This window comes from Anomaloglossus baeobatrachus, chromosome 11 (assembly GCF_048569485.1).
Source record: "Anomaloglossus baeobatrachus isolate aAnoBae1 chromosome 11, aAnoBae1.hap1, whole genome shotgun sequence".
NCBI lineage: Eukaryota > Metazoa > Chordata > Amphibia > Anura > Aromobatidae > Anomaloglossus > Anomaloglossus baeobatrachus.
Window position 1 is genome coordinate 38434781 of NC_134363.1, and position 15093 is coordinate 38449873.

The following is a 15093-nucleotide window of genomic DNA, read 5'->3' on the forward strand; positions in this document are numbered from 1 at the left end:
TCTCCTTGAATGAGAAGGTGTATCCAAACTTTTGATCTGTACTGTAGACAACAGTCCACTTCTGCATCCAAAAATGTTTCTGCACAGCCTTAGTGCCATTCGTTACATCGTTCAAGTCATACGAGTTTCTCAGAGAATTTCCCTCAAGCAAAGACTCAACAACCATCAACCCATCATCCCCGGGAAAGTCTCTAAACCAGCACCCCCTAGTGGCTACAGGAATGGAATTGCAGTAGACTATAAGACCCAAATCTCAGGAATATGGGACTAAGAAGCAGAGCAATGTTTTTGCCTCATTGCCCTACAGAAATCTCTTGTAACTTTTTTATTAACATTAAATCACATTTTATTATGTTACGAACACTATCTCCTGCTGTCTGACCACATTCGTAATTGTTTGCACAGCAGTACTGTTACCACGTGCCTGATGTTGACCATCTTTGCAAAACAAAATAGAATAAACACAATGTATCAGAATTTTTTTTAAGAAATTTATTTATATTTACAATTTGTAACTTTTTACAATTATACAATATGTACAAAATGGGGAAGGGCAGTTAAACAAAAGTTGGGCAATAATTCGGAATTTCCATGGCAAGTATAATAGATCTTTAGTAATAAAGCTCTTTATCCACCCAACCTGAAAAAAAAGGAGTCAAAAATTAATAATCGCACTCATAATTTTATGTACGACATCTTCTATTATCAGAATTATTATTTTTCACTCTTTATCTACATCTTTTCTGCTGAACTAGTCACCATTTCATGGATAGACAATGTCAAATATAGATCAAGAACTAGACATCAATTAAAGGTCGTGACCATGTCCCATGTATATAGGTAAGAACTGGTCATCAACTAGAGGTGGAGACCATGTCCAAGCTATAATGATAGCGGTTAGTCATCAACTAGAGGTGGAGACCATGTCCATAGTACATTGATAGAAACTAGTCATCAACTAGAGGTGGAGACCATGTCCAAACTACATTGATAGAAACTAGTCATCAACTAGAGGTGGAGACCATGTCCAAACTATATCAATATGAACTTGTTATCAACTAGGAGGTGGAGACCATGTCCAAACTATATCAATAGGAATTTGTCATCAACTAGAGGTGGAGACCATGTCCAAACTACAGTATATCAATAAGAATTAGTCATCATGTAGAGGTTCACACCATATCCCATCTATATTGATTAGAACTGGTCATCAACCCATGTCTAAATCATATTTAAGAATTACTCATCAACTAGACGTGAGGAGCATGTTCAAACTATATCGATAAGAACTAGTTATCAACTAAAGATGGAGACCATGTCCAAATTATATCAATAGAAACTAGTCATCAACTAGAGATTGCAACCATGTCCAACTATATCAATAAGTACTAGTCATCAACTACAGGTGGAGACCATGTCCAAACTATATCAATAAAAACTAGTTATCAACTAGAGGTGGAGACCATGTCCAAACTATATCACTGTGAACTGGTCATCAATTAGAGGTTGAGACTGTGTTTAATCTATATCGATAAGAACTAGTCAACAATTAGAGTTTGAGACTCCATTCACTCAATATCGATAAGAACTCGTCATCATTTAGGGGTCCACACTAAGTCAATCTTTATCTATAAGAACTAGTCAACAATTAGAGGTTAAGACCATGTCCAATCTATATTGATATGAACAAGTTATTAACTAGAAGTCGAGACTATGTCCAATCTATATTAGTAAGAATTCGTCATCAGTTAGAGGTTGGGAAAATATCCAATCTGTATCGATAAGGACTTGTCAACAATTATAGGTTTAGACTATGTTGAATGTATATCAAGAGCTAGTTATGATTTGGAGATCTATATCGATAAAAGCTAGTCATCAAATAGAGATGAAGAGTCAAAACCATGTTGAATCTAAGCTGGTAAAAATGTATGGTTAAGAATGGGCAAAAAAAACCACATTTTGTGCGTATTTTGACCAAAGTCAGGTTTTTGTAATACTATTTGAGGTATTTGAACTACTCCTGTGATGTTTAGAATTCACATAGATGGACAAACAAGTCGTTGTAGACTTCTTGGTAGTGAAAATGAGCTATGATGACCTTGGACAACCATGGTCAATGTGATACATAAAAGAAAGTTGGTCCTCCGTGACCTACATGCTACAATGAAGCCATCAATACCATTATATCTAGAGGTCGAAAAACAATGTTCTCTGCGTGTATATAAATATCTATGTATCTACAGTGATCTACAATGGTATTGAACCAAACTTTCATACAACAGATACTTACTGCCAGGAAATTTTCTTATGAGAAGTCTTCGGAGTTCATCGTAAACAAAGATAAGAAATGTGTACTCAATTCCAACAAACCAGTATTGGATTCTGTGAGAAATAATGAAACAGATGTCAGCATTCATCCAGATTAGGAAAAAGATGGAAAAGACAAATCTCGAATTAGGGGAGTAGCACAATAAACTTATGACTAGACAGCTACTTCAATGTCAACACCACAGCCAAAAAGTTGCTCCAAATTCTATCATTTCATCATGTCATGGACAACCGGAAGCAGATGGAGAACCACCAACCTCTGCTGCACCATCTTGTGGTAACAGGGTTGCAGCAGTAGTTGATTGGGATTTGGATGGTAAATGGTGATGTCAACACCACAACCAAATAGCTGCTCCCAATCCTATAATTTTATCATATCAGGGAGAAGCAGAAGCAGATGGAGAGCCACAAACCTCTGCTGCACCGTGTTGTGGTAACAGGGTTGCAGCAGTAGTTGACGATTAAAATAGAGATAGTAAATGATGACTGTCATTGCTACATTATAATATCTACCACTTCTGTATAGCCTGATACTTACCGAATGGGCATAAAGTGCAAGGCTTCGTTTAACCCAGGGATATAACAGAGGATTACGCCAATGGCAATTTGTGAGAGTAAGCCCAAAAAGATGATCTTGTTCCTGTAGAAAAAAAAAGAAGTGTAAAGTAAGGGAATGCCAAGTTGTTTTTGTCTTATTATTAAGGTCTAACCCGCTTGCTTCTGTGCCATGAATGCCGTGAAGTTAGCCGGAGAGGTTACCTGTGTTGGCATCTGCTCTGTCTATACCTCTTCCCGAAAATGACCCTCCTCACTGGAACTGAGAAGTAACTATACATTTCTGATCTATAGTCACCCTTCCTGCTGTCCTCTGTTTACACAGGAGCCCTCTTCAGTCTACGTCCGCCCCTGGATTACACTTAGCACTGCACTCCCCATGCCACTGAGGCAGCTATTTTTCAAGCAGGAGGAATGGACCACCGATGGAGGCAAGCAGAGGTCACCAGGTAGGGTGGCTATATGTGGCGCCCCTGAGTGTCAGGTGCCACAGGGTACTACATCCAACTCCGGATTCCTGGAAGACCAGTGCTGGTAAACACCACAACACACACACAAATCCACGCCCTTTTTCCCAGATTGGGTAACAGGCTAGATATGGATTTCACAGGTGGTCATCTATTGGCTGGGATGCATCCAATCCACTAGTCAGAAACCCTGGGAGGAGGAGGGGCTAGCCACTGAAGTGGACGGATGACAGACATCTTGTTAGTTAGAAAGTAACCAGACACCAAGTCAGTCAGAAGTTGACGTGCTGACTGGAAAGTGTGAAGTGACTACTGAGTAAAAGGAATATGGTTGCCAGGGAGAGTACGGTGAAGTACTCACTGGACCGAGCACCGACGGGGTACAGAGCCCTAGTTCAGGAAGACGCTCTAAGCTCGCCTGATAACAATCTGCCTGGTGAGGGGACCATCAAGGACCCTGCTGACGTTAGTGTCCGGGGCACAGCAGCAGAGAGGGAACATGGGAACGGGGACAGAGGTCCGACCCAGGAGAGGTTCAAGCTGCCTGCTGTACGGGCCAGGACGGAGACAACAGGAGGGGACCCCAAGCCACGGGGACCCACAGACAACTACTACAGGGTGCATGGAGGGAAAGATCACCAGTTCACAAACCGGCACTGGAACAAAGGTAATACCGGATTGGTAAAGACAAGCATAAACCGGGTGGCAGCAACTCCAAAGAAGTGAGTAATGCACAAGGTAACCTGCAGCACCTATGTCGTCTGAGTTCTTCCTACATCTCCGCACCCATATACTACAACCAACATCATCTTCCCCTGGGGCCTAGCTCTACTTGCGGAGAGCCATCACACCTAAGCTGCCCAATACTACCAGCCCCAGCAGTGAGAGACTTTGCAGCGGCGGCTTTTCCCATATAGCCGCATACCGCAGGTGGCATGACGAAAACCTCTTTATTTTTGTTTATTTCTTGCCCCTGTACAAATTTCCCTTTTAAGCGACCCCCAGGGTCACGGAACCGGGCAACAGCCACCCAGAGAACTGTCCCAGTAATATACGGCCCGGGACAGAGTAGCCCAAAGCCCTGGGGTGCGTCCTATACATGAGAAATATAGAGATGCTTTTCAGTCCCAGGATGGAGCGATGCTCTAAACCTATTTATAAATGGACGTAACGTGGCACCGAAGTGTAAAAAGTCATGCACTATACACAACCAAAAACTTCTACTCACTTGAAGAAACGAGGAGTCAGCAGGGTGTTCCTTCTTACTTTTCGGATAATTGTGTTCATCATCTGGCAGACCACAATGCTGATAAAGAAAGCTGAGTAGCAGTACCACTCTTGGTAGAGACGCTGTCTGTAGGTCTACAAAATAGAGATGTGGTCATACAGATTAGATTTGTTTAAAAAAACAACACTTTTTGCCAAAAATGACACTGATGAATATGTTCCATAGCTAGTAATTGGAGACTGTACTGGGCACAAAGCAATCAGTAATGTTTTAAAAAATGGCACCCTTTACACTAGCAAGGTCCAGTTTACATGACTGTGGGACATCAAGTGCAGAGAATTCGGACCAGTAAGTGTAGAGATGAGGAGCAAAGCCAGTGTTTCTCATACAACGGAAAGTGTGGTGTCCACTACTCAAGAGTTTAAGGACAGACAAAAGTACTGTATCTGCTATGGCAATCCTTAAAGGGAGTTTTCCAACCAAAACTGATAATTGGCCGTATGTTAACAAATTAAAAGTTAAAGCAGTAGACAAAATTTGGGAAGTTTGTTGTATTTGCTTCAAGAGATATTCCCATTTCTCTCTTGTTGTTTTACAGCTGACATTTTCCAACAGGAAGAGGAGCTACTTTGGTTTTCACCTTTGAACCAGCTTCTCAAAAAACGATGATAATTGCTATACCGTTGGTATGTTTCACTAAAGGTCAACATAACAGATAATCGGTGTTCTAGTTCAAACCAATAGCTGTACTTCCTGTTGCCAGATTTTCAAAATGGCTGACGCAAGAAAACAGAAAAATGGTTATATCTTTGGAAGGAAATGTAATTTCATGACCAAACTTTGGCTAGCTCTCTAACTTCTAATTTACTAATATACAGAGAATATTATATTTTGGGTGGAAATTCTCTTTAATGAAGGTCCGGAGACCTTGTCTTGATGTTCTTGCATGCGTGGCAAAAAGCAAGGAAAGGTAGCTCCATTGTGCCTCTTGATATCCATCACCCATGGCACAAGGTCCACCACCTCTCACCCTAGTGGCACCTTAGTTTAACCCTAGTAGTTCCCTTGGCTTCTGGATCCCCATTCTTACCCATTCCTGCCCATAACTGTCCTCCAGTTCATTGACGGTTTTGTCTTCCCAGTTGACTCGAAGTCCAATTAATGAAGCTGGTAGGAAGCCTTGTTGAGCCATGACGGTGAAATAGTTTACAAACCCAGAATACGATTCCATTGCAGCTATGAGACACATAATAAACATACATGTAAGCCTCTTGGTGTGGCATTTTTTTTTGTTTTGTAGCCATTTAACTTGACAATAAGAAAAATCCAACTTTTGAGAAAATGAAATTTTTACCTATGTGAAAGTAGGAATATGACAGCAACTGCATGTTCACCAGTCGGTCTTTATATGGGTTCCGTGGCTTTCTGAGCATGATGTCACTTTCGGCTTTCTCATATGCCAAAGCTATGGAAGGGATCTGAGAGGACACAGAAAAAATTAAGGTTGTTAGGAAATGTGAAAAATTTTGAGCAAATTATTTATCCTTAGGTCCGATAGGATGACGTCATGGTGTTTGTAAAATACTGTTTCCAATGTCACCTCCAATGTCATCTCCACCGCGACTTGTGCATCGGATGTATCAGTGTACGAAATCTACACGTATGTTCCAAAAAATCAACTTACAATGTCAGTTCCCAGCTCTATGAAGAGGATGGTGATGGCTCCGATTGGCAAGGGGCAACTAATGATCACATAGACCATAAAAGGAATCATCTCTGGAATGTTCTTGGTCACTGTGTATGAAATGGACTTCTTCAGGTTGTCAAATATCAAACGTCCTGCAGGAAAATTAGATTCATGAGTGATTAGAGAAATAAATGGAAATCTTGGCACAAACTAGAAAAATATATCCCCCGAAAATAACGTCTCAGTGTTTTAGAAGATCAGTCTCCTCTTCTCCTCAGAAACCTATGATCTTAATGTAAGGTGGCTGGCTACAGCAGAAGCTGCCCCCAAGATTTGTTCAAGATTGTTTTGAATATTGAAGCAGTTGTTTCCCTCTTGGATCATATTAGCTTATGCTTTATATACTTTTTTCTTTTTTTGGATCAATAGGGGAAGCAGCGTTCAGAAATGTATCCCTTCGTAGTCCCTTATTATAGACATCTTCCCCCATTTTTTGGCTCAGCTTCTTAGCATAAAACCAATTTAATAAAGCAAAGATCCTAAAAATTAAGGCGCTCTTGAAAGATCCTCTATCAGTTGAATATATCTCGTAGATGGAACTTCTAAGGTTAAAAATAATGTATTAAAGCAAAGATCCTAAAATTAGAAGATTTTTCGAGAGCTCCTCAATCAATTGAGAAGTTTCTGTTCCTAGAGTGTCCATCTTACCTTCTTCAACTCCGGTCACAATAGAAGCAAAATTATCATCCAGAAGAATCATATCGGCAGCGTGTTTAGCAGCATCAGAACCAGCAATTCCCATCGCAACACCAATATCGGCTTTTTTCAATGCAGGGGAGTCGTTAACACCATCACCAGTAACCGCAACAATGTTACCCTGAAAGTATTGGAAGTTTATGTTTTTCAGGGGTATATCCACCTCAAGTCAACCTTGAGATACATTAGACTGTCCTTCAAGACTACGGTACAATGTAACTTACCAGCCTCTGACATCCTTCGACAATGAGAAGTTTTTGTTGGGGTGACGTCCGGGCAAACACAATTTCTGTGTGATATCTCAAGATGTCATCCAGTTCATCGGAGCTCATGTCATTGATTTCACCTCCATTCACTACAATGGCGCAGGCATCCCTGTAATTGAAATGAACTGATTAAAAACTTCAAGATCACAAAGATTACAGGATTTTCCAAAAACAACCACCCTTGTATGTGAGTTGTGCCTTTTGGATGTCAAACAATAGTTTCATAGTGTTTAAGGTTGAAGGTAGACTTAAGTCCATCAAGTTCAACCCATGACCTAACCCAACATGTTGAGAAGTTGACGGCTGGCTCATAAAGTGGAAAAATCCATAATGTACTGACCTAGGGTTGACTCTTTCAATAGGGACTCCTAGCCTTTTGGCTATATCATCTGCGGTCTCGCCAGTACTTGAGATAATCCCGACATTTTTTGCAATTGCTTTGGCTGTGATTGGATGATCCCCAGTGACCATAATAACCTGCCATAAATAGTACAGATTATTAGATATATTTAGTGATTACTAACTACAAATATCACCATGATCAATATTTTCTGAAATACTAACCTTAATGCCGGAACTACGACACTTCATGACTGCATCGGGAACAGTGGAACGAGGTGGGTCAATCATGGAAATGAGGCCAATAAAGCATAATTTGTCTAGAGGGAAATTTCCACTATCAGCATCAAATGGGTAACCGCTGCCATACATAGAGGCAGGAAGATTCAGTTGACAAAAACCTATAGAAGAAAAAAATATTTTGAAAATATTGGATTCAAGGCTTCTAACTAGGTTGTGTAGAAATCTCCAGAATGTCAATGAGAAGTTGCATATACTTACCAAGAACTCTCTCTCCGAGACCCCCCAAGGTCATATAGGCATTCTGAAATTTCTCCTTCATTTCATCATCCAGTGGCAATTCCTGTCCTTTAATCATGATTGTGCTACATCTCTCCAAGATTCGTTCTGGGGCTCCTTTCATCACTAGTATGTAACCCTTTTCAGAAGAATCCCCTGGGAAATGAATAGAGACCTAAAAAGTAAGAAAAAAAAGTCAATTGCCAATAACCTTTAACGCCAAAGAGAGCTTCTGGCATGTAACGTTAAACACCAAAGAGAGCTTCACCAAAGAGAGCTTCACTAAAGAGCTTCTGGAATGTGACTCTAAACACCAAAGAGAGCTTCACCAAAGAGACCTTCTGGAATGAGATATAACCAAGTTCCTCAATTACCTGATACTTGTTGCTTGAATTGAATGGGATTTCCAATACTTTCTGATTCCGTTCTCTAATTTGCATGACTTTTCCAATAACGCTCTCTGTAAATTTCAATAAAGCGGCTTCTGAGGCATCTCCATTGACTGATCTCTGCATACAAAAAAAAGCAGATAAGCTATCATTTTTTTCATATTGGGATGTGACAAAATGACCCTAATGGAGATGTCTTATGAAGACAACCCATCTCCAAATGGTATTCGCTAACATTCGCTAGGAAATAATCTAATATGTGAATCTGCCAGGTTCTCCGGAATGGAAGATCCTCTTATAGAGTGACATCCATATATACCATAATAGATCATATGGGCAAGTTGTCTATGTGAGACAGCACCATAGTTTCCTTATATATAGGTAGAATGTATATAAATTAATATTTACCCTGTTGATGGCCAGTCCTTCTTGATCAGGACAGAATTCAGCTCGGTTACACAGGCAGGCGATTCTACCCAGTTGTGGAAAAGTCGGGGAGCTTTGATCAAACATTTCACCTAAACAGATAAACAATTAGCAATGGTTACCTATATATCCCTCAGCAATGTTTGGTGTGCCGTTGAGAGACTCATTATCTACCAGGTAATGGCAAGAAATTCATGGGTTCTTACCTGTCTGCTCTTCACTGGTATCTGCATTGTGGATTTCGTCGTCAAACCACATATGTGCCACAGTCATCCGGTTCTGGGTGAGGGTCCCAGTCTTGTCTGAGCAGATGACTGATGTGGAACCCAAAGTCTCCACAGCTTCCAGGTTCTTCACCAGGCAGTTCTTCTTTGCCATACGCTTTGCAGTCAAGGATAGACAAACCTGTAGGACACAAATGTCATTAGGACAGACATAGTTTCAAAAGAAGCACTCGTCAAAGATAAGATCCTAGTGGGCTCATTAACATGCACAACTCACCGTTACAGTTGCGATTAATCCTTCAGGCACATAGGCTACCACAATGCCAATGCAGAATATTATAGCATTGAGGGCACTATATCCCATGGCGACTGAAATAACGAAGAAAACTACTCCAACGAATACTGCAAGACCACTGATCATATGCACAAAGTGCTCAATCTCCAGGGCAATGGGTGTCTTCTGGTCCCCGACTTGTGAAGCCAGTGATGCAATACGTCCAATGACTGTACGGTCACCAGTGTTAATTACCATACCAGTCGCTGCCCCTATAGAGTAAGCATGGAATATGAGACCGGGTTTAGGGATTTTTATGAAATGCACATCTTCTTAGGTGCCTGTACTATGTAAATAAAGAGTACCTTAAAGAGGACCTTAAAATAATGATTTTAAGCTCACCTTCCAAACAGGTTGTAGAAAAGAAGCCCAGATTTTTGGTCTCTAGAGGATTATCATCAGTATACTCCACGCCACGTGGTTGCGCTTCAGATTCACCGGTGAGGGATGAGTTGTCAACCTACACGTCAAAAGATACAGGTCATTCTCATGACTTAATGGCTTCCAAGATTTCAGCAAACACCTTGATTTAGATAGAATCCAAAATGGACTTCTCTACTCTTCTCACCTTGCAACCATGACTCTCAAGTATTCGTATATCAGCCGGGATTTTATCACCTCCTTTAATAAAGACGATGTCCCCTGTAACAAGGTTCTCTGCTATCATCTCATTACGTTTGCCATCACGAAGAACCAAGGCTTTCTAAATCAAGAAAAAAATGTATAAGAAACAAGTCTAATCATCTATGATTGTACAAATTCACAGTAATGCTTCTTACTTGAGGCACCATGTTCTTAAATCCAGCCATAATATTGGTACTTTTAGCTTCTTGGTAATATGCAAAGAGAGCCGTCATCACCACCACTGCAATCAGGATGATCGCCAACCAAAGCTAAAGACATGGAGGAACCATAAGTCAAAAATACAACAGAGATACAACCACAGCATTCAGAATATTCATCCTAAGAGCTATTGGTTTTCTTACATTGTCTTTAGCAACCGTAGGATCTTGGGCAGCTTGAAGGCCATATGCCAGAAAGCACAATGCAGCCGAAACCCAGAAGACAATGGAGAATCCACCAGCCATTAGCAACAAAAACTTAACAATTTCAGGGGTTCCTTTTGGAGGAGTGAGCTTGTTAGGTCCATCTCGGGCCAAAACTTGTTGAGCAGCTGCCGTGGTCAAACCCTTGAAAAAAAAAAGCACAAAAGCACAAATGTTAAAATCTTTACACGCTTTTATACTTTAATGCACTGACAGTAGGTTTGATACATGAGACCATAATATAAGCTTTCATCATGGTGTTGGAGAGTATATCTACTTTCGACAATCTCCTGGAATTCCCCATAATCTGAGGCAGAACCAGACAGCACAAATTAATGTCATCTATGGTGGCACCACAGGTAAAATGAAATATTACACTGGAATAGATGGGCCTTGCATCTAATAATTGGATATACCAGGCCCTCAGAGCAAGGAACATGTTTGGTATCTACTCTCGTAGCTCCAGATGGGATAACCATGTAATAATGGATAAGCCATGTCCTACAAAGGAGAGAGCATGTTTTGTATCTACTCTCGTAGCTCCAGAGAGGATGATCATGTAATAATAAATAAGCCATGTCCTATAGAGGGGAGGGCATGTTTTGTATCTATTCTTGAAGCTCCAGATAGGATGACCATGGCATAATGGATAGGCCATGTCCTACAGAGGGAAGAGCATGTTCTGTATCTACTCTCGTAGGTCCAGATAGGATGACCATGTAATAATGGATAAGCCATGTCCTACAGAGGGAAGGACATGTTTTGTATCTACTCTCATAGCTCCAGATAGGATGACCATGTAATAATGGATAAGCCATGTCCTACTCCATTAGCTCTACTAGTTGATAGTCTTGGTTGATGTAGCGCTCTCTTCTAAGTCAGAAATACAAAAACAAAACAGTTTTTATAAACTTCCTTTAAAACTGACCTGTTTGATGTCTACTGAATATTTCCCTTCCAATTCGTTGATGCTCAACTTGTGGTCAGTCTAAAAAATAAAATATGTAGTCATTACCATACCTCCTAATAATAAATATTTTTTACTCCATACCATGTTTAATTTTCCATCACTTACAATTTCTAGCTCCTTTTTCAAGTTTTCTACTTTCTTAGCATTCTTTTTTCCTTTAATTCCTGCAAAGACCGTCTCCTTTTTTTTCTCCTTTTCTGGTTTTTCATCCATGGAGATGGCGTAAATGTCAGGTGGCTCCTGCAGAAGGAAGAGGAGACATTATGGGAAAAGTCCGGATATTACACTACCCTTACTGTGACATTTAAACCTTGTCTGGTACCCTGGGAAGCAGGTATATATACGGTATATATGTAATATTGGTTTATGGCTACTATTTAGATTCAGATTAGACATTAGGAAAAACTTTCTGATAATGAGGGCAGTCAGAGAGTGAAACAGGCGGCCACAGGTGGCAGTGAGGGCAGTCAGAGAGTGGAACAGGCGCAGCTATGAGAGGTAGTGAGCTTTCCATCAATGGAAATCTTCATGCGGAAGATGGATATACATATAGCTGGAATGATTTAGGAAAACCTACACTCACGGGTAATGGACCCGATGGCCCTTGAGGTCCCTTCTAACTCTACCATTTTATGATTCTAATCTTATAGCTGGGATGATTTAAGAAAACCTGCACTTGCAGGGGTTTGGGCCCGATGGCCCTTGAAGCCCCTTCCAACAATACGATCCTATGATTCTATATAAGAGGTAATGAGCTCTCCATCAATGGAAATCCTCAAGCGAAGGCCTGATAAACATATAGCCAGGATGATTTAGGAAAACCTGCACTCACAGGTGATGGACCCGATGGCCCTTGAGGTCCCTTCCAACTCTACCATTCTATGATTCTATACATATAGCTGGGATGATTTAGGAAAACCTGCACTTGCAGGGGCTTAGACTCGATGGCCCTTGAGGTCCCTTCCAACTCTACCATCCTATGATTATATATAGGAGGTAATGAGCTCTCCATCAATGGAAATCTTTAAGCGGAAGCTTGATAAACATATAGCCGGGATAATTTAGGAAAACCTGCACTCACAGGTGATGGAACCAATGGCCCTTGAGGTCCCTTCCAACTCTACCATTTTATGATTGTAAACATATAGTTGGGATGATTTAAGAAAACCTGCACTCGCAGGTGATGGACCCGATGGCCCTTGAGGCCCCTTCCAACTCTAGCATTCTATGATTCCATATTTATATAGCTGAGATGATTTAGGAAAACCTGCACTTGCAGGGGCTTAGACCCGATGGCTCTTGAGGTCCCTTCCAACTCTACCATCCTATGATTCTGTATAGGAGGTAATGAGCTCTCCATCAATGGAAATCTTCAAGCGGAAGCTTGATAAACATATAGCCAGGATGATTTAGGAAACTACACTTGCAGAGGTTTGGACCCGATGGTCGTTGAGGTCCCTTCCAACTCTACCGTCCTATGATTCTCGTATACAGGAGCTCTCCATCAATGGAAATCTTCTAGAGGAAGCTTGAGCTCGATAAACATATAGCCGGGATGATTTAAGAAAATCTGCATTCGCAAGGGTTTGGACCCGATGGGATGGTCCTAGAGGTCCCTTCCAAACCTACCATTCTATGATTCTATACATATAGCCGGGATGATTTAGGAAAACCTGCACTCACAGGGGATGGACCTGATGGTCCTTGAGGTCCCTTCCAACTCTACCATTCCATGATTCTATCATTCTATTTATTTGCCTATGGACATATACTATGTTTAGATATTTTTAGTTGATTCTTTTCATCTATTTCATCCTATAAAAATCCAGACTGAATAAGTCATTTTAGAAGAAAAGTAAAGCGCACTTACCTGGGAAGATGTATTTTCAGGCTGGGAAGTCCTGGTCATTCTGACTTTGTAAGTGGCTGGAGGCTTCTTCAGCTAATCCTATAAGGTGCAGGCAGTGAGCCGATGGAGGATACCATAGCTTTGAAGGATGAAATCTTCTTCTTATATACTGTGCAACTCCTCCCATTATCACCGCCTCCAGGTATTGAGTTAGTACATCTCGGATCTAGCTTACAGTCGGATTCCTCTAGACAAACCAGTATTTCTTATTCTTAGAAACCTGTCCAGATGCTGATAACTAACACGCAGATAAGGGATTCACTAAAGTGAATCTTCATTGTTGCACTGGCCGGGTGATAGCAAATGAAAACAGTGAAATATTTCACAATCTTTCTTAGAATATATGAGACTGTAGATTGATAGGGGACACTTGAACTTTATATGTGCAAGACTGAACTCATGAGCTTCAGAGAATACTGTATATATCCATATGTATCTATATAGTAGTATCTAAGTCAGGGGTCTCAAACTATTATAACAAATGTGCACTTTTTTGTTTAAATATCTAAAAAAAAAATTTGATGGTAATAAAGTCATGTTTTATACAGTACAGACCAAAAGTTTGGACACACCTTCTCATCTGTAGAACAACTGTTAAGAGGAGACTTTGTGCAGCAGGCCTTCATAGTAAAATAGCTGCTAGGAAACCACTGCTAAGGACAGGCAACAAGCAGAAGAGACTTGTCTGGGCTAAAGAACACAAGGAATGGACATTAGACCAGTGGAAATCTGAGCTTTGGTCTGATGAGTCCAAATTTGAGATCTTTGGATCCAACCACCTTGTCTTTGTAGAAAAGGGGAATGGATGGACTCTACATGGCTGGTTCCCACCGTGAAGCATGGAGGAGGAGGTGTGATGGTGTGGGGGTGCATTGCGGGTGACACTGTTGGGGATTTATTTAAAATTGAAGGCATACAGAACCAGCATGGCTACCACAGCATCTTGCAGCTGCGTGCTATTCCATCCGGTTTGTGTTTAGTTGGACCTTCATTTATTTTTCAACAGGACAATGACCCCAAATACACCTCCAGGCTGTGTAAGGGCTATTTGACTAAGAAGGAGAGTGATGGGGTGCTACGCCAGATGACCTGGCCTCCACAGTCACCAGACCTGAACCCAATCAAGATGGTTTGGGGTGAGCTGGACCGCAGAGTGAAGGCAAAAGGGCCAACAAGTGCTAAGCATCTCTGGGAACTCCTTTAAGACTGTTGGAAAACCATTTCCGGTGACTACCTCTTGAAGCCCATCAAGAGAATGCCAAGAGTGTGCAAAGCAGTAATCAAAGCAAAAGGTGGCTACTTTGAAGAACCTAGAATATAAGACATATTTTCAGTTGTTTCACACTTTTTTAAGTATTTAATTTCACATGTCTTAAGCCATAGTTTTGATGCCTTCAATGTGAATCTACAATTTTCAGAGTTCTGAAAATAAAGAAAAGTCTTTGAATGAGAAGGTGTGTCCAAACTTTTGGTCTGTACTGTATATATTTTATTTTTTTACATTTTATCCCTTTTTTGTAAGTAATATAGTTTTATAATTAGCACCATATAGTAATTTTGGCCAACATATTTTAGTATAGTCCCCCATCCTGTTCCCTTCCTTGTAGTAATGTTCCTATCCTGGTCCCCATCCTGTAGTAATGTGCCCAT

At 40.8% G+C, this 15093-nt stretch overlaps 1 protein-coding gene across 1 annotated transcript; it reads right to left on the reverse strand.

Annotated features, from left to right (window-relative positions):
- Positions 1 to 553: 553 nt before the first annotated feature.
- Positions 554 to 13488, reverse strand: LOC142256529 (potassium-transporting ATPase alpha chain 2-like). The gene is made up of 23 exons (XM_075328279.1): positions 13405 to 13488; positions 11640 to 11774; positions 11493 to 11552; positions 10505 to 10708; positions 10298 to 10411; positions 10087 to 10221; positions 9861 to 9978; positions 9462 to 9730; positions 9167 to 9365; positions 8943 to 9052; positions 8520 to 8654; positions 8128 to 8320; positions 7852 to 8027; positions 7628 to 7764; positions 7246 to 7396; positions 6974 to 7142; positions 6263 to 6417; positions 5933 to 6056; positions 5669 to 5814; positions 4579 to 4712; positions 2867 to 2968; positions 2291 to 2382; positions 554 to 640 (listed from the first exon to the last, which is right to left on the reverse strand). The coding sequence occupies exons 1-23, from the start codon at positions 13441 to 13443 to the stop codon at positions 612 to 614; spliced, it is 3126 nt and encodes a 1041-aa protein (XP_075184394.1). The 5' UTR covers positions 13444 to 13488; the 3' UTR covers positions 554 to 611.
- Positions 13489 to 15093: the final 1605 nt, after the last annotated feature.

Excerpts from the sequence above, each read along its gene's own strand:
- LOC142256529 (XM_075328279.1), bottom strand. The coding sequence starts at position 13,443 with ATGACCAGGACTTCCCAGCCTGAAAATACATCTTCCCAG. Across the intron at positions 8,028-8,127 it reads TCTCGGAGAGAGAGTTCTTG|GTTTTTGTCAACTGAATCTT; the intron begins GTAAGTATATGC and ends TTTCTTCTATAG. Across the intron at positions 4,713-5,668 it reads ACAGTTATGGGCAGGAATGG|ACCTACAGACAGCGTCTCTA; the intron begins GTAAGAATGGGG and ends TCTATTTTGTAG.